The sequence below is a fragment of the Plectropomus leopardus genome, chromosome 3 (assembly GCF_026936395.1).
Source record: "Plectropomus leopardus strain MGB_pleo_1.0 chromosome 3, ASM2693639v1, whole genome shotgun sequence".
Classification (NCBI taxonomy): domain Eukaryota; kingdom Metazoa; phylum Chordata; class Actinopteri; order Perciformes; family Serranidae; genus Plectropomus; species Plectropomus leopardus.
The window spans coordinates 18,591,899-18,612,085 of NC_142178.1; the positions used below are offsets into that span (position 1 = coordinate 18,591,899).

At 41.0% G+C, this 20,187-nt stretch overlaps 1 protein-coding gene and 1 long non-coding RNA gene across 2 annotated transcripts in view; both read right to left on the reverse strand.

Annotated features, from left to right (window-relative positions):
- Positions 1-1,962, reverse strand: LOC148189970 (uncharacterized). The gene is made up of 3 exons (XR_015776243.1): positions 1,780-1,962; positions 713-796; positions 1-128 (listed from the first exon to the last, which is right to left on the reverse strand). It is a non-coding gene; the product is annotated as an uncharacterized LOC148189970 (long non-coding RNA).
- Positions 1,963-3,941: 1,979 nt separating this feature from the next.
- LOC121942042 (protein tweety homolog 3) overlaps positions 3,942-20,187 on the reverse strand; it is a 29,238-nt gene continuing 12,992 nt past the window's right edge. The window contains exons 4-15 of the mRNA XM_042485120.2: positions 18,052-18,163; positions 17,717-17,937; positions 16,902-16,997; positions 16,684-16,756; positions 16,471-16,546; positions 14,651-14,706; positions 14,406-14,498; positions 14,109-14,201; positions 13,887-14,023; positions 11,817-11,990; positions 9,854-9,929; positions 3,942-7,041 (exon numbers count right to left, since the gene is read on the reverse strand). Of these exons, the coding sequence (XP_042341054.1) occupies positions 6,907-7,041; positions 9,854-9,929; positions 11,817-11,990; positions 13,887-14,023; positions 14,109-14,201; positions 14,406-14,498; positions 14,651-14,706; positions 16,471-16,546; positions 16,684-16,756; positions 16,902-16,997; positions 17,717-17,937; positions 18,052-18,163 (1,342 nt within the window). The 3' untranslated portion in view covers positions 3,942-6,906. The remainder of the gene's footprint in view (positions 7,042-9,853; positions 9,930-11,816; positions 11,991-13,886; positions 14,024-14,108; positions 14,202-14,405; positions 14,499-14,650; positions 14,707-16,470; positions 16,547-16,683; positions 16,757-16,901; positions 16,998-17,716; positions 17,938-18,051; positions 18,164-20,187) is intronic.

Sequence of the window (20,187 nt, forward strand, 5' to 3'; positions counted from 1 at the left end):
TCCACCTTTCACCTCTGACCTTGTTTATGAGCTGTGTGGTTCCTGTCCGGAGACCCCGTCCCTCTCTCACATCTGGAAACGCCTCAACAGCAGCCGTCCTCTTATCTGATCGAGCCATACACAGGGCCCTGGAGAGATAAAGGCAGAAGCAAAACATTAGCTGCATGCCTGTGTGTGTGTGTGTGTGTGTGTGTGTGTGTGTGTGTGTGTGTGTGTGTGTGTGTGCGCGCGCGTGTGTGTGTTACGGCTTGTCACACTGTGTGGACCATGGGGAGTACTTTGACAAACAGTCACACACACAGTAGTAAATTTGTGATGTTATTCTGAGGTTTTGCATGTGTCTGACTGACACCTGCTGGCTGCATGTGTTACTGCATAGACTAAAAACTAGTTTTGTTAATTGTTCAACAGTTGGTATTTCAAACCTTTTTTAGAGCAGACATCTTCAGATAGGTGCGTGGACTGTGTAAAACACCAGGAACAAAGATTGAAATAAACCCAGTGACTTTTTCATTGTGTCTTTAATGAAGATGAATATACTGTATTTTAAAGATATGTCGGCTGTCACAACCTGGCTTTTAGACTGGACAAAGAGAGGGAAACAAAATATATAATAATGTAATTTGCTGATTAAAAGTGATCCAATAAATGTCAAATAAATTGTACAAATAGGTAGGAATAAAATGAGGTACGATGCATTAATTCACATTACCTTTTTTAGACTGGGTGCTGCATCCTCAACAACTGAAGTAAGGATGCTGTCTTTATCTTCACTTCACAAATAGGTTGGAGAAATCTGTAGAGTCAGTAGTGTGGGGAGTAGATTGGTGAAAATGTGCTGTAGGGATGTTGTGCTGCAAAAACAAAGGGGCAATTTTGCAGCGAGGACATCTGTCCTTGCTACAAAATTGTGTCCAATGCTGCTGACTGCAGTCAATCAAGTCTGCTGCCATGAAATGAGAAAGCAGAGGACGCGAGCAGAGGGGCCGTCACAGGCAATAAATCATCAAGTCTGTGAAATTCAACATCCTTCGCATCTACAAAACATGAGCTTCATTTCCATCCGTATTCTTCTTATTTTTATTAATTTTTAACTTTTAACATTATGTCAATTTTGGATTAAATTGCTGCAGGCAAAGCACATTTGCTCTGCGTGTGAAAGTGCAAAAGAAAAGTTTTTGCCAAACAGCTGCTGTGATACATTAATGTCTTTGTCAGCCTTATTTTGTTTGACTCTACTGCAGCGTAAAGCATGTGCTGCACAAGGTGCAGTTGATATTTTGACAGCAGATGAAACAAACGGTTACACAGCACATCAGCTATAGTAGGTGATCTGTGTTTGACTTTCTTCCTACAATTGGCAACACCATAAACTTAGGAGCACTGCAGGGCTGTCCATAATGTGTGCAGTATATACATTATCCAGAAACAAAGAATTTGATGTTGATGGACCCTTTGGAGCAACTTTTAGATTGGAGGCCAGGATCAACATACACATTTTGATTGTAAATGAGATCTGTAAAGCCCATGTTTCAGTATGAAGTATCCTAAATACATGAGCATTTTGTACATGTTACTGTAGGTCAAATGTTATGGTGACAGATTCAATCTTTGGATAGATCCTAAATGATAACAGTGAGACTACTCCCAGACAACTATTCTGTTTAATTTATGTCTGTCAGTAGAAATCAAACATGATGTTGGCATCAGCCTGCAGCACCTGACTTAACATATTCATAATCACGGGGTCCTGATCAGCTCCAGCACTGCTGCACACACCTTCATGAGACGCAGAGCAGGTGGACCCAAATGCAGAAGACAGAAGGCAACAAGAACTCAAAAAGATCGAAGACACAGCAACTGAACCTCACATAACCAAACCACGGATCCAGCAAAGTCTGTCCTGAAAACCAGGACTTAAATACAAGCAAGTCTTGTGAGGGGATGAAGCGCAGGTGGAGAAAAAATGTGGAGAAGCTCAGGTGAGGGGAATCAGGTGATGAGGTAGATAACAGGCAGGGAGCTGAGAGAAACTGAGGAGCAGAACGAGGCTGATGCAGGACAGGTGCGTCATGGGTAACTGAGGGAAAAGCAGGGCAAGAACTCAGGACGGAAAGGGAACATAGTAAACACAAACCAAATAATTCAGAAAATACAATCCTCTTAATAACAAAAAGAGACTAATCCAGATAGGTAACTTCAATGAGTCTCATACAGACACTCAGTCCAGTTTTCCCAAAAAGTCTGAATGCATCAGGACAGAGCAGCCTGTGACACACACATTTAGTCTGAAACATACAGATTATAAAAGTCTGGATGTAATTGCAGGGAGAGACCACTAGGTGGAGACAACACGGGACAGTGTCTCAGATAGTGAAGTCATGTGTTGGTTGATAAAATAATTCAAACTCCTGGGGTCTCACCAACAACAAAAATGAAAATGATACTATACAATAATGTTTGATGTTCTTTTGATTATATTTGATATCTCTCCATGATTTGGGAGTTTGAGTTCTTTCGCTGTGAACTTTGCTTTCATACCTAAAAATTGAGTATATTTTATTGCAGAGGTTGTACAAATGAAGACGTTTTCCTAGACACATGTCAATCCCAAGTCTTTGCAAAATAAGACAGGCAAGTCATTAACTTTGAGTTTAGTTTTAAAGTATAAACAAGCATTAATGCACTCTTCAACAAATGTAATGCCATTTTAACAGCAGAGTAATAATTTATTCAATTCACAAAAATCCTAAATGCTTTATAAAATTTGTATTTATTTGTCAAAACAAGTTTGTTTTAAAATGATGCAACATACTAAAAATAAAAAATTAAAATTAAAAAAATTAGTGCTAACATTGCACTTTAGTAGCATATAGCACTTTTAACCACGACAGGATTCATTTTGTATGTTTCTGTCCTGTCTTCTTGTATTTATCTTGTTTCACATAAAAAAAAAAATACTCATAACTTTCTCTTTCCAAATTTTTAAGCCTCTTTCATGTGAGGTTATGCTGTATGTTGTTGCATGTCTTGTGTCAAAGTTGCATGTCAAAGAAATAGTAGGGGAAATGAACTGATTCATGGTGAACTTTTTAAAGTACATAGCCTACTTTTTAATCTTTGGTCTTGGAAGGTTCAAGAGTTTTCAAGTCAGGAGTCATTGGTGCTAAAGTCTAAGTCTAACTGAAGGTCTTTTTTGATTTTGTCAATTTGAATCTAAAGTGTAAATGTGGCGTGTGTCTCAAGTCTACACCTCTGCTATATACTGTGTATGAAACTGTATCTGGTCAAGACAATTTCTTACCAAAATTGTTCAAACAGCTTTTAATAAACAATGATCATTTGGAGGTTATGAACAAACAATGCACAGATGACGCATCAATCTGATTTACCAACATGCTGCTTACATCTAACAGCTGCAGTAAAATAAATGGAGAAGATTAAAACATCACATTAAATTCTCTTATCAGTAAGAAATGCTGATACCGTACGATGAGTTAAGATTAATGGAGGTATTTCCCTCATTTCATCACCATCAATCACTTTCATTCTCTACTTGAAATAAACTATAAATGCAGACTTGACTGGCATGAAGCAGGAGACAACAGTTTGAAAAGAATAATCAGTAATGAAATTATGGAAAGCTGAATCAATAAGGTGGGAAATTAGTTTCGTTTCTGTACATATAAAGACCTACAAAAACATTTTAGTCTTGTGAGAGACCTCAAAACATTAACTCTGTGTTTTTACTTTCCAGAGGCTAAAGTGTTGCAGACCTGACAGATTCACCTATATTCTTCTATCAAGTGACCTACAGTGCAGACACACTATATTTGTCACTGCGTAGTTCTCTATTTAGGCGCACTAAACCCCAGTAAGACATTGGTAATTATGTCACTGACCTTTGACTCGCTTTAAAGACAACACACAGTCTCAATCAGTACGTTAAAGTTGCTTTAATTTCTTTTTTAAAACATTTATTCCAGGCTGAATGATATCATTACCACAGTTTTGACATGTACATCATTAATATCTTAGTTAACCATCAGAAAATAAAAACAGCCATAAAAAACATTGTCTGTCTGTCACATCTGGACAGAGGTGTACTTGAAGTCCTGTAAATACCACACGTACACACAAGCACTGCTGACTCTTCAACGTGAGCATGAATCCTCTTTTTTTCCACCAAGACAGACTGAACCAGATCTGTTAAACCTCAGAAAGCATCGCACAGGAATTCAAATACAACTTTAAGTCAGGTGTGCAGACTACACTGGAATAGTTTTATTAAAACATTGCAAGACAGAGTCATTCACCATTAATAAGAGAGGAAAAACGCTGCTCTTGCCTTTATTCTCCTACAAAACAGCTAGCTATTATTTTATCTTTAAAGTTTGATTTTTACAAGACAGAGAAAAAAAAACAAAAAAAAACATGTTGTGATATGAAGAGTGTTGTAAGAGTTTTAAAAACATTATGAAAGGCCATTAATCAGTGACTAGTCCCACAGATCTTAACACTGTTTGCATTTATGGTGCAAAAAACACTGTAAAGTACTCGACCATAGGTAGCATTGTTACCATAACATGGACATTTTCTCTCTAGTAAAATCACACATGTAAGATTGTCTCGCTAATACGAGAAGTGGTCATTGATTAATAATAAAATTATTAAAATGCTGTACAGGAATGGTGGTGTTTTAATGTTAGGGGCTCGGCTCACTCTGCTAATAAACACTAGATTCCAGCTTTCTACCTACTACATCACCCATAATGCAAATGTTTGTCAGTGTGATGTCACAGCGGTGGGAGGGCGTGCAGTTACTACAGCTCTAGATGTGAATGTAAACAGGACAAAAGAAGGGAAAGATGGATTTTTTTTAAAAAAAACTGTAGTGTGTGTATTAAATGTCTGTACAGCATGTGTGTGTGTGTGTGTGTGTGTGTGTGTGTGTGTATTTTAATGCCTGTATGAGGGCATGCGTCCATGTAGAAATGACTCAGGCTAGATAGACTGGCCCTTGCTTGTTGCCAGTCAGACACACAGTACATCACTGTACTTACACACAGTAACACTGAGATAGAGCGATAGCCAATCACGCTGCAGTGATGTCACACACACGGGTTCACGAATACAGTTTTTATACACTGTACAGAGAGTTTAAGAGCAGGAGGAAAAAAACCACTGGCAGTGTCCCAGGCAGTGTGTTTCACTTCTCCGTCTCACAAAGTCACCTTGAAGAGAATTTGTGCTTGTGGGTAAAAAAATAAAAATAACGAAAAAAAAACAAAACAACACTCATTTCTGGTGGCTTAAGGTCAATCCAAGGTCACCAGTTAACAAAATAAAAGCACAGGAAAAAATATAGAAGAAAAAACAGAACACTACTTTGTCACAGTATCACATCCTGAATTTGATCTTTTGATAAAAAAATTTAAAAAACACCCACTTTCCTTCATTTTGTAACACTTTTATGTAACTTTTCAGGGAATTTATCTTTTCAGATTTCGGAACACAAGTCCCATTCAGGAGCTGTTATATTTTCACTGCTTTTTGTGTTACTGATCACATCCCTGAATGAAAACAAAACATTAAAGTAATGAAAAAAAAAAAAAAGTTTCCGTCCCTCCTCATTCCTGATCGTCTTCTGGGACCTTGACTGGCTTACATAGCACCTAGCAAGTGTTTAGTCGCAATAATCAGTGAGTCTTAATCGATTTATGTCTGTCATTTTCCTTTTTCAAGTCTTTCCTTTATTATTTACAGTCAGAGGGAAAACATTCCACGTGAGTTCTTTTTTCCCTTTTTTTGAGACGTGTGGAGGCAGTAGAAGAAGAGGACAGAATCAGGCATCCCTCGTAATTCAGAGTTTTTTGGCACAGGTTGAGCCTTCTTTATGTCCCTTGTGTCTCCGATTCCGAAAACTCATAACAGTTATTCCAAACAGGATTCCTGGCTCGTGTTCAAACTGCATTAATCGACACGTGTACTGTATGTGCACGTAAACAAATACGAGAGATGTGGAAACACTTTATCGAGCTCACAATTCAAGTCATAGTTAGACGACAATGTTAAGCTAAGGAGGATGTGGTGGTACTGTTCATATCTAAACATGGCTTTCTGATTCACTGGCTTATTATTTATACAGATGTGTCCGCCTATTTGTGTGTATGTGTGTGTCTGTGTGTGTGTTTGTATGTGAGATACAGCAAAATTTTTCATGATAAACACGCATTACACCACATTACCAGTAATGATTCAACAGTCTACTTCTCATGAAATCAGAGCACATGTTTACTATTTACACATCTGTACAGTGTGTGTGTGTGTGTGTGTATGTATGCGCGTGTGTGTGTGTGTGTGTGTGTGTGTGTGTGTGTGTGCACTTGCCTGTGTGTGTCAGGAGATTGAGTGGTGAGAGTGGTCTCCACTGGAGGGCGGTGTACGGATCCCAGTGGAGGGAGAGAGAATTGAAAAGTAGAGGATGAATCTGGAGACAGAGCCAAGGCGCTTTAGTCGCTGTGCATTGTGGGTATGAGGGCTGCACTGTTGCAGCAGTGGTGGAACGAGCAGCTTCATGGTGTGTGTGTGTGTGTGTGTCCACTAGGAGAAGGAGTAGAAATCGTGATCCTCTCGGGTGGGCTTCGGCTTTTGAACTTTTGTGGCTGAGAAATAGAAGTTGACCTTGGAGGTGCAGTCCTTTGCTGAGGTGCTTGGTTGACAACTTGCTGTGTTGTTTCTGGTGAACCGGTCATTGTTGGTGAAATTCAGCAGACCTTGACAAACTGGGGTCCTGTTGGTGCTTCAAACAGCTCTGGTTGAGCTCTGATGAAGACTGAGATGTTGTTATTGGCTGTGAAAACTGGATTTAGGCAGTACTGGGGTGGACTGGTGTGGTTGTGGTCTCTAGTGGACTGAGGACTGTGGTCGGGCAGCGGCGTGAGGCCGGCTAGCCGGGTCCAGTTGGTCGTTAGGAACGGAGCGTCGGTTCTGGTCCGGTCGGTTGGTGGCCAGGTACTTTGCTCTCATACTGGAGGTGTACTGAAGACGTGGAGGACAGGAAGGGAAAAGGAGGGAGAGTGAAGAGAGGTGGATGACAGAGGGGAATGTGTTGGAAGAGGGAGAAATTCAAGTGGGAAATAATCAGAAGGAGGAGGGAAGATAACAAAAAGACAACAAGAGAAGAAGAGGAAAACATGTACGGATTATGCTCAAGACTTATTTACACTTAAGAATTAAAAAAAAAAAACAGTCTTACAGTTATATAACATACATAAGAAAAAAATTAAAAGCAACACTTTTGCTTTTGCTCCTATTTCTCACAGGCATGTGTTAAAGTTCTAAGACTTTTTTAAGCAATCAGTATATATATTTCTCTCAAATTTTGTCACAGATTTGTTAAAAATCTGTGTTACTGAGCACTTCTCCTTTTCCAAGATAATCCATTCACCTGGCGGCATAGCATATCGAGATGCTGGTTAAACAGCATCATTACTACATATGTGTGTCTCGGTCTGGAGTGTACCATTGGCCAGCTGACTGCAGGAATGTCCAACAGAGCTGTTGGACATTAATTGAATGTTCATTTTATGACTATAAGCCCCCTATGATGTAATTTCCCTGAACTTGGCAGTACATCCAACCAGCATCACAACTCACTTAAATTAGCACCAGTCTAATAATGGTTAATATATAAAAGTGGCTGCTAGTTTTTGCTTCGCTCATCAGCAAATTAATCAATAGTAATCTGTTGAGTTACTGGTAGATTTTCAGTTCCACCAGCCACAGTGGCAGGTGGACAAAAAAGTTAACTTCCAACCCTGTCACAACCACACAAATCGGTTATGAAGACTTACTACCGTCAGATCAAGACCCCGGTGAGGGGGATCAGCATGTAGGTGAACTTCACAAGACCTATGATCAAGTCAGCTGTTTGGGCGGCTGGTTTCAAATGATCTTCCACGTAAAGACACAGGAAGTGGAGGTCATGAACTGGCGACATGGTTTGTGGTTGTGTGGCTGGTTGGATGTACTACCAAATTAACAGAAACAACATTTGAGACATGTTATGATCATGAAATGAGCATTCAGTTCATGGGCAGCAGCTCTGATGGACATTCCTGCAGCCAGCAGGCCAATGGCATGTCCCTAAAAACTAGGGACATCTGTGGCATTGTGGCCTTCAGTGATTAAACATTGATGAGTCTGTTTAATCGGCATCTCGATATGACACACGTGTCAGGTGGATGGATTATCTTACGTAAAAGAGAAGTGCTCACTAACACGGATTGTAACGAATTTGTGACCAAAATTTGAGAGAAATATGTTTAATGAGTGCATAAACGTAACTTCAGCCTGTAAAAAACGCGAGCAAAAACAAAACTGTTGCATTTAAATTTTGTGATAGATACACAAACAGATAGATAAACACACAGATAGATAGATAGATAGATAGATAGATAGATAGATAGATAGAATGATGGCATGTGAGGCAAACAAACACAAACAGCAGAAATATTTTGACCAGTCATTTGGACAGCCGGGGGTTTGATTACAACAGTCACTGGTTATATTAACAGCTGATTAGGTCTGGATGATGTTATTGTAAATTAGCAGATGTGGTCCGTTTTGTCAGTGGTTTGTAGTTAGTGCTCTAGTTCTGATGTAGCAGGTTAGCCTGGTATGAGTTAGTGGTCTCTTGTGGAGCAACTGGCTAGTTACTGTTGGAGGTCTCTGGGTTTCCACATGACTGCAGACACTGATGGCGGGGGAGCACTCTGGACGGCAGCCCGGGTCGACAGCCCTGCCTAAGAATGATGAATCGTGGCCATTTTGGACGGCTGCTATGGTTCAACAGTGGAGGTGGGAAAGCGTGTGCTCCTGTTACTGTTTAATGGTGAAGGGTGAGGGGGCACAGAAACAGAGGACACATACACCTCGACAAGAAAAATGCACATATAGACACACTGTGGGAGCAGGGAGGGGGAGGGGGAGGCAGGAAGTTTTAGAGGTTTGGGCTCAAAACTTTTCATCTTCACTGCAGGGTACGGCCAGTCGACATGGAGCAAGGAATGTATCCTAAAAGAAGTAATATTGCTAGATTTGTGGATTACTTTTAGTCGGCCCACAGTATTGTAGCCCCAGATGTAAACAGTTGATACTGACTGGTACAACGTCCACAACTACAGGCCCAGCAGCACATGGTCAAAGCCAGAAAACTCAACCTGTTTGTGGCAAATAGTTAACACAAGAGGTGCGATTCAGACACCTGCAAAGACTGGCAAAAATATGTCTTTTGGTACTGAAGAAAAAGCTGATGCATTATAGTTCTAAATATTACAAAAATCCCTCAGTGATGTCTCTGTGCTGTTCATCTGTTGTTACAAGTTCTCCTCGCGTGGCACTGACAGCCACAGTGAAACCAACCAGACTTTTTTACATCAGAAATAGAGGACAACTTTGTGTCTAACATGACCCGACAATTACACTTATCAAAAGAGACAACCCTCTCTTTTGATGCAAGTGCAAAATCCTACTAACAACAGGGTTCTTTCCAAAAGTCCAGTTTCCCAGGCTGCCAAAATGACCTTCATAAAGGCGATCCATGATCACGGTCTAGTTTGAGCACAGAGGACACTTGCAGTGGTGTAGGGATAGGGGACTACCTTCCAATATCCACACTAGCATGCTACAAAAACATTAGATACAAGTACATTTATCAGCACAGTGCTTCCTTCTTTATGTTCTAAAATTATAATCTCTGTGGGTTCTGCAGTTTGGATTATTTCCCAGCTGCACAGTGGGTATTGGAAGATAGTGGAGGGAGAGTGTGTTCTAGAAAGTGTGCACTTACAGAGGGTGGAGGGGACTCCCTGCCAATCAGGGGGGTGTTCTCACACCGAGGGTTCTGAAAGTTTGCGTTCTGGCTCCTGCATTATAGAATAAGAGGTTACTGCATGTGGTCACCCTGCCACTGGTGCTCAGTTGTTGAGCTGTTGTCCATCTGTTGTCTGCTCATGATTACGACTTAATGACTGTCTGACAAATGGCCTCAGTCATAATTACAAGTCAGGGCCTTAAGCTTGGTGGTCCCATATAGCCAGGGGTTAAACACCTCTGCCACAGTCCAACATAGTTAAAATTCTCTCTTAGCAATGCACAAAAAACAAACATTTAGCCTCAAAATGGGACACTAGCTCTGTAAAATAATACTTTTATCAGTTGTGTGTGTGTGTGTGTGTGTGTGTGTGTGTGTGTGTGTGTGTGTGTGTACCCACAGGAAACTGGTCTTAGGCATAAAATGTCAGAGGTATATGTTGGCAGTTGATAACTATTGAAATATTTTTAAAAATGCAGGTGTTTAAAGATATTTGTTCATTAAGCCTCAGGTGTCCATTGAGAGCACATTTCAATAGGAAGCCAAATAAGGGCTATTTGCTTGATGTCCGTTATTTAAACAGCGCAACTGGTTACTGATGAAAACAGTCAGACACCTACAAAACTTAGGTAAATATGACAAAAATATATATATATTAAATGAACATAGTTCAACTTACGGTGTTAATGCAAAGAGATACCGATGGGAGGAGATTATAGTTTCCACAAGGAAAATAAATCAAAATTATCTGACACAGTCCAAAAACTTTAAACTAGTTCAAATGTATTTTTACACAGTTAGCTTGATATAAACAACATACATAAATCATAGTTCAGTGTGTAGAGCTCTTCTTCATTTTAAAATAAACTGTATGGTATTTATCTTTAAGGACACGTTAGTGGTTTTCTATGTTTTGGTCCATCAACTGTAGATGTACGTTTGGTTTTATTGCCAAATCATTTTCTAAAATATAGATCCACTGTAAATTACTAAAAGTATTGCCTTGGATTATGTGAAAATGGTCATTTGGCAGCTAGTCTTGCTGCTAGCAGCTGACTCTTTTTCTTGATTGTCAGATTCCACAAGCACATAACGAAAAATATAGGCTCACAACTGTATAATCATGCAATTACAGCTTAACGTTGATTAAAAAGCAAATATTACCAAATATGCCAATCACTGTGAGCTGTAATCTCAGGCAAGCATCAAGTCTCATACCATTGTGGTGTGGACCAAAACTGACTATCTGGCTAAGTGTAAGGGAATAAATCGCTATATAGCCCCACTGTATGCTATTAAATGTATTCGTCAGTGTTGTGAAGCATACAGGATTTGTTAACTGCCCAAAACATGGAAAACATGGTCCTTTAACAGTCTAAAAAACTCACAATGCCACATAACTTTCAGAATACAAGTGCTATTTTCTTATTTCTTGCTGTTTCTTTCTTAGCAGCAAACACCACAAAATGCCTGATGAGCTTGCAGCTAAAATACTAACAAGCAGTGGCAGACTAAAGACATGTATGCTTATTTCTCTTCTTTGTTGTATTCAGAGCAAGCACTCCTGTGGCAAACTGTAACACGTAACAAGCAGGGTGAGAGTATGAACTTATACTATGGCGAGTGAATTCTCTTTTAACAGAGTTTTTTTTTTTATTGCCAACATTGTGGACTATAACAGGCAGGCTGCATTTTTTTCTGTCAGCATCAAAGGGAACGCTAGTGAAGGGTTTTAACTCACTGTGTGAAATATTGCTGACAACGTGTCACGAGGGACATGCGAGCCATACAGAGCAAAAAACTAGCTACTCTATCCTATCGCAGGCAGTGAGCGTTGCTATGCTGCTAGTCTGGGTCGCGGGGGGGCAAGCATCAGCTACCTATGGCAGGCAGTGTATTGATCCTGCTAGCCTCTAGCTAGCTGTGGGTGCTAACTCACATGTATTCAGTGACGGGGGCATTGCTGACAGTGTGGGCTGTAGCGGGCAGGCTAGCTTCGCTACCGTAGCTGGAGCCACAGCTGTAGAGACTGGGCATGTGAACGCGGTACAGGTTATCGTGCACGCCACCCCGTGAGGCACCCGACTCGTCCTCTCCGTCTTCCTCATCCGTCCTTCAATTGGTCAGGGTAAGGGCAGGGCACGAGAGGGCATGATGGATAGGAGGGGAAAAGGTAGAGGGGAGGGAGATCCGAGAGAGACAACAGAGTGTAAACAAGTGGTTGAAGAGGAGGTTAGGAGGGGAAGGAGTACTTGTACTGTGTGGAGTCCCCCTGATACAAAAGACTGGGAAAGGCCATGCCTTCAGCACCAAAGCAAGAAGAAAAGGAACATGGGCAGCATTCATCTACAAAACAGCTCCACTACAGGTACAGTGGGGTTTCTAGTGTTACTAAACAGCGCAGAGTGGACCCATGAAGCTGATCTTTCTTGCTGTGTGTGTTTACACAATATTAAACTGTATGAAGATAGTAGACTCTTCTATATCCTCTTAAAACGTAGAAACATGCAGTCTTTTGCTTCATGCAGTCATCCTCTATTCACATAGAGGATTTGCTCCTGATAATCACTGTCCATTTCATACTGTCTAAAAGTGAATCAAACTTCAAAAATCCATTTTCTGTTAAGTACTTCATGCATCACTGAGTGCTCCATGAAACTTAAAGCAAAAACATCAGGAAAAAAGGAGATAACATGGCTGGTTTTGGGCAAACCATTTTTAGACATAAAATGGTCAAAAATGTAAAACGGCCAGCAACGTAACACAATGAGGCATCAAATAAGATATGTGCTGATTTGGAAGTTGGATCTCTGGCTACAGAAATGTACTGGCTTCTACAATGTATGGGTCAACCACAGTAGAAATGTACATGTGCATATGTAGACCCTATTATCGAGATGTTTTTTTTTTTTTTCCTTCTTTGTTGTTTTTAGGAAGTCTATACCAGCTGTCAACACAACACAATCAGGCTGGTAATGTTTCAAAGAAGAGGGAGGGACTGTATGAGCAACTCATTTAGCGGGCCCCACAGTATGTTAACAGAGGCATAATGCACAAAAGTGGTTACTGCATTGACTGGCCACCAGATGGTGGTGTTTCACTTGGGCAACCAAAAAAGAGCTAAGTTGTGCAGCACATCGAAGAGACTCAGCAGTTGCAGCACAGTCAGCCTAATATGCAACCAACCCCAGTTGTTTTTGCTAAATTCGGGGACATTGTGGATAAGTGTTTTATACCTGCTGGGCCATGCATTAGCACTGATGGTAATTCACACCCAACAAAAAAGCGTAAAACACCACAATAGTGGCACAGCGGTGTTTCGTAATTCAAATCGTTCACCAGAGTGAAACCCACCACCCGGCATGTAGAGTCAAGAGCTCTGCACTTTTACCAAATAATTGTTTGAATGGCTGTTTGAACAGGCCATTCTATCGGACCATAGGGTTATTAAATTTCCTCGATATCCACCATCATTCGCTGAAGCCCAAAGCATTTCCAAATCAGGACAGGGAGAGAGGAGAAAGGGACGGAACAGAAGGAGGAAGTGGGGCACGGACAAAAAAAAAAACAGAACAAAACAAAAACAAAAAAAAACGTGGTGATACAAAATCTAACACAACACTGGTGCTCCGAGTCCACAGCGGAGAAAGGAAAATGAGAGATAAGTACAAACATGGAGACAAACAATTAGCCAGACTGGCAGTGCTAACTGCAAAGAATAAAATAAACAAAACTTGCAGAGAAAACTGGATGGATGCAAAGACAGGCAGGAAGACATACGAAAGGATACAACCGCTCAGGAGGCAAAAACACTTAAAGAATGACATGCATGGGCACCGTGGATTCTTTATGGGTCTTTCCACTGTTTTCAGGTCATAAGATGAGTTTAGTTAAACAATTAAGAGCTAGTAATATGTTAGCTGTTAGTGTACAGATTAACTATAGAGACAGATTTAGGGAATGTGTGCGTGTGCGTGTTTGTGAGACAGACTGTATGTGTGTGTGTTACCTCTTGCCAGGCCAGGTGTGTGGCACACTGCACACAATGGAGGAGAACATCAGAGCCGTGACAAACGAGAAGAGAACCAGGTAGATGAGACCCTCCACCCCGTCATAACACAGCCCAGTCAATGCCTGAACGTAGTCCTGCACGGAGAGGAACAGGAGTCAGTTAAGTACGTTTTGGATCTGAGGAGTTTTCTCTTCAACCACAACACACACAGTGACTCACCATGTGTAGGCTGCGACAGTCGACCAGAGCAGTCAGCTGGTGAAGACCAACTTCAGTGGAATTCAGCACAGACTGGATTTGCTCGAGACTCCCCTGCATACAAGAAGCAAAGGTTACACATGCATGCTCCAATATAGATATCCACCTTCACGTGAATCCTCCTGCACTGCGTAAACACGTGGTGCTTTTGTAACTGCCGCTTTCATCATGCTCCCACTAACGCAAATCCACTCATCTGTGAAAATAAAGACCTCCAGATCATCGCGCACACACAAGCACACACACACACACACACACCTTGGTGGTGGCATAATCACGTGTAGCTGATCTCAGTAGCTCTGCCACATCATCCTGCATCTCCACCAATGCTTTGTGACTCCCTGACAGCCTCTAAAAGAACACAAACAAAAAACACACACAAAAAATACATCTTGTGAGTATTTGATTGCTTTAAGCAGGTAAATCACCTGAAATACAGGGATCAAATAAAACTGTATTCTGTAATAACAAAAAGAATAACTCTAGCAGGAGGGTGAAGTTACCTGCTGGAAGGGGTTAATTTGGCCAGGGCTGCACCTCAGGTAATACTGCAGGATATCTGGGAATGAACGGAGACATACATATCAATAGACTCATGATAGAACATTTGAAAATCAGGGTTCCTACATTTTAAGGCAGGTTATATTTTTAAAATGTATTAATGCCACTCAAAATGGGTTTTTTTCCACCTAGCATTTGTTGGCAAACTTTGTTGGAGATTTTGTGTTTCTCAGTGCATTTGGCATTATACTTTTTACATAAAATACACAGACACAGAGCTTCATATGCACTGCCTTGTATCAGTTTCAGCTATGCCATAAAATCTTTGTTAAATAGCCAATTTTGGTTGAATTTGCACTTTCCCATATTTTTCAGAGTACAGTAATAGCTAGCTTGCAGAAAGTGGATCCTCTGCTCTGTGCATCCCAGCCAACAAAACATGAGTGTTTTTGTGTCCGCTATCCTGATCTGTGTGATGTTAATGCGAGAGGCATTCAGTAAATTATTTAAGAAAATAGATGTTACCACTTGTTTTGACATTTTATAAAGCAACGGCAGGAAAAAATGATTTAATAAATACTACTTCCTGTGTCCCATGTTGCATTTTTAAGACTTTTGAAAGATTGTTTAAGATATTTTTATTATTTTTAGATCAATCAGTTCAATGCCTTTAAAGCATTTTTAAGGATCTGCAGGAACCCTGTAAAATATACAGTTCAGTGGACAAAAGAGAAACACTATCACTGTATGTATCAAGACTTTCTAAACCCAGAACCTCTCTATGGAGGCTTGTTAGCAACATTACTCAGGCATAATTCGCTGTGAGTGAAAGTGTGTGTGTGTGTGTGTGTGTGTGTGTGTGTGTGTGTGTGTGTGTGTGTGTGTGTGTGTGTGTGTGTAACAGAGGCAACATCTGTGCTCTACAGAGCGGAAACAACTGACAGACAACAGAACTCATTAGATGACTGCAAAGAGGGAAGTGAGGGAGGGAGAGGAAGAAAGGGAGCAATTGAGAGGTAAAGAGGGATATAAAAGGATGAAGAGAGAGAACAAATCGCATAATGATCCTAAGTGAAAAAGCTAAAATGTGCTCTGAATATGTTTGTTTTTTCGTTTTTTTTTTTACATTTGGGACAGGCGGGAGGAAGAGCGATGCAGAATTGCTGATGCATTGCAGTCAGCAGAGAGCGAGGAAGAGCTTTTAGATACCGGAGTGTCAGTCAAACACAACCCCCTTGGATACACACATAAACACACACACTTGTTTCTTAAAATAGAAGCAACTTGTCAGGGTGAGATTCAACCGTCGGTGTGAATGCTAAAGTCTATTCAAGATATTTCTGCTTATTTATCAACCTACAGTGTCTGCCTATGAGCAGTCCGTTGACCAATCATATTCTTTCCTTCTTCATGTACCAGCTTTATAAAGTTTACTTTTGTAAAGTGTCCTTGAGTATCCTGAGGAGCACTCTATAAATAAAATGCATATGTTATAAAATGTGCTGTCTTTCTGCAGCAGTGGGGAGTCTAAGTCATCCCCAGTTGTCATAAATATGAGCAGTTGTGAAATGGGAATTGTATACAGAATCTAATGAAATACTGGATTGTTTGTCATCTTCAGGCCTCTGAAGAAAATGTATCTTTGGTTGAATTACACACAACTGATGGACAGATTTAACATATGACGAGTTTGCAGGTAGACACTGCATTGTTTGTTTTTTTTGTACAATTCACAAGCCTAACAGGTTTGGAATCGCTGTCTTCTAGCACAAAAACCTTGCTGCCATCAGTTTACAGGATCCATATTTCCTTGTCTGCATACCTTGGTTGATGACAGCGTTTTCCTTGGTTACCCTGGTGATGTAGGTATCCGGGGAAACGCAGAAGTCGCTGGCTGACTGTAAGAGGGTGAGCACACATGACACATCAGGCTACAGTTAACATCCATGCTAAGCACTCTCGCTTGAGCAGTGGGAAAAAGATTACATCATTGCAGAGCCAGGGAGCTCTGCGATGTTGCCATGGTTACACTTACAGCAGCGACAGCCAGTTCCAGGCCGAGAGACCCCCAGCTGATTATCAGAGTCAAAACCCCCAGCAGACACACTCTGAAGGACACAAAAATACATATTTTGAAGTCAAGATTCGGCTTACAAACATGACATGCATCACACAGTTTTAACGTGCAGATTCAGAGGAGATCTGGATCGTCCAATGGGAGCAACGTTTGGGTTATGATGCAAAGTAATTTACCCAATCAGAGTGCCTCTAGAGTTGCGTATCAGGCCGAAGAGCACCAGAAGACAAATGAGTACATCAAACAGCAGCAGGCCAAGATACCCCAACCACCTGTAAAAACCCACATTACCACAGCGTTTTTTACAAAGAGGAAATATTCCGTGACAACATTTTCAACACACTACACAGAAGCAAAACACATCAACTACAGAAAGATCCACAAAATGATCATCTATAAATCGATTATCCACCCTTTGTTATGTTGAATAAAGAATCAAAAAAAAAAAAAAAAATTCTTAATGAATTGGAGTTGAGGGGGCCGTGACTAACAAAAGCACAACTATATCACAACATCCATTTATTAACTCTCACACAGCCCATGCAGTATAATCAGTTGTATTCTTGGTACTTTCCAAACACATGCATTTTCACTAAAACGTTACAATTTAAAACACTTTTGCATAAGTAGTCTCAGGCATGGACAAATAGCGCGCCTGGACAAGCTCTGCTCAGTGGAATGCAAAGGCAGGACTCAAACATGGATTCTTCATTCACTTAGAAGAAAGAAAGAAGTTATAAAAAAAAAAGGAGCCAGTACTTCATTAACTGGGCTTTATGGTCAGGCTAGAGTGGTCTTTTTTAGTGGTTTAAACTTGCATCCTCTGAAAGGATTTTCTGCCAGAACCATGGTATAAAACTGTATATATCGCAATGTTAAAACATTGTACAATAACTTAGTTGAATTCCCTATGAATAGACATTTTTTGGGCTAAATCAAGCAAATGCTTTTTTACATTAAAAAACACATACAATTACTCGTTAGCACTGACCTGTAAAAATCAAACGCCTCTGTCTTGCGGGCCAAGTCCTCCAGGGAAATGTCAGTGTTGGACCAGAAGGGAACATCCACCATCAGCCTCACCAGCTCATCCAGCTGTCCCTGCAGCTTTTGAACGATGGACACGTAGTCTGTCTGCTCCTGGAAGGCTGTCTCCAACTGGACCAAGCTCTCCTCCACTGTCTGGTTTAAGGCTAGGGCACTGTCTGACACCTGGGCATTCACAGGACAGAGAAATTAACCATGAAGCTGACAAATATAACTTCCTTTTCTTTTTTTAATTGGATTGTGAGGGGAAAAAGTATAACAATACAGGAGGTAACTCACCAGTTTCTCCACCCCAGATACAGTACGATTGGCATGACGGAGGGAGTATGCCAAACGACTGGCTCCATCACTCGACTCCCCATTTCCGTAGAATCCTACAGCGATGCCAGCACTGGGAGGCAGAAAACAGGAAGTGCCAAGTATTAACACAATATCTGATTCAACCATAGGATGGCACCAAATTAGTCAATATGGATGAATGAGTTCAATAATAGTTTGTTTCTCCTTTTCTCACAGTGACACATGCACATGCACGCGTGCGCGCGCACACACACACACACACACGTCAAAACAGCAGCAAAGACATTGAAGTTATTAAGTGCAGTTCTTCCGTTAACCAGCAACAGGCGGCGCTGAGCTCTTTGCTTTGGTGTCACCCTCCAGCTTCCTGCAGGCACAGGACTACCAGGAATGATTCACACACACACACACACACACACACACACACACACACACACACACACACACACACACACACACACACACACACACATACACACACACTCAGAGTCTACACAATAATTGGGTCACCAGACCGCACATAATATGATCCTTCTGCAGCTCTGCATCCACATTCACACATGACACATGCAACAATATCTGCGGTTGCGGGCCCCAGCACCCTTTCTTCCAAACCCTTGTACTCCTTAACCACGTTTACACCACAACTAACCCCTCACCCACCCAACACCATCACCAACACCATCACTTCAAATAAATTCCCCTTTACACTTTCTATTTCTTCACATCTCTCCCCACACAGCCCCTCCCCACGACGCTCTTATTTTCGCACTCCCCCTGTAAAGCTCTTGTAGCCCCCTCCTCTCTCTTTGTGTACTGTATGTGTGCGTGTGCGCATGTGTGTGTATGAGTGCATTCTTTATATTGATGATGTTCCTGTCTGTACACTAACAACGGACAGATTTGTAGATGGAAATTTATGGCCATTGTTAAGGCAATTCATTCTAGCCCATTAGATCTTGAGTAGCCCTGTGTTATAGCTGGTTTACACACACACACACACACGCCTTTATTTAGGTGTGTGTGTATGTGTGTGTGTTTCAGAGCTTTACGATGGATTTTATGTGTTCATGTCATATAAAACAAATACAGACAACACTGCCTTGACAAGAGAAACAGAAAAAAGGCGTGGAAGCATATTAATGTCAATATCCTGTCTTTTATCTGAGCATTTCCTCACCCATCCCTGCCTCCCAACATCTTACTCCATCCTCCATGTCATCTCAGTTTTAACAGTAAATCATCTCTACTCCTGTCTGCTCATCCTCTTCTTCTCTCCTGCCACTTTCTCTCCTTACTTCCCTCCTCCCTGTCCTCCTTCTCTCCAGGAGTTTTATCTCCCTGGTTTAATACCTGCTGCTCCTATCAGGGGATTTCATGGCTTTATTAACCAACAGCTTAGGATATGAGGCATAAAAAGGAGGGAGGCATTTAGCCAAAGGTTCATAAGTCAAATAACTGACAGCAAACAGTGACCAGCTTAGCTCTGATGGAAAAAAATCCCCCACATAGAAAAATGCACATACATCACTAGGACATAATTTTTCCTCTGAGATACCTGCTCTGAATGATGCTGACTCGGACAGATACAGCGCTGCCTGAGTCTCTGCTCCAGTCCATTTTCAGCTGAAACGGACGGACATCATAACGCTACAAAAGGCTTTGCTGTACCTAAATAAGCACGCTAAAATGCACTTGACTGCAGTAGAAAAGACGGTAAATGTTGTATTCAGTCAAAATTGGGTCCATGATGAGTTCAAGTCCAAACCAAACTGAATTATCTGAGTCCAACATAAATGCATCCAATTAGTGGTACAGCGAAATGGCAAGTCTCATGTCCTTTTACTTAGTCCTAAAAATGCATCCCAAACACTCAAACTATACAGATACCTCAACCCACTATTGACTACCCACTAGTGAGGACATTTTATCATCAATTAGATCCTACTAATGATTATCTTTGGGGATGCGCAAATCCGATCCATATTGGAGCTCACACTGACGTCTGGTATCAGCCTTTTCATAACCCACACACATCAAATCCTTAATATTTTCATGTAATTAAACATCGTTATTGATACTAAGTATGGCTGGCATTTATTCAGCAACTAATGC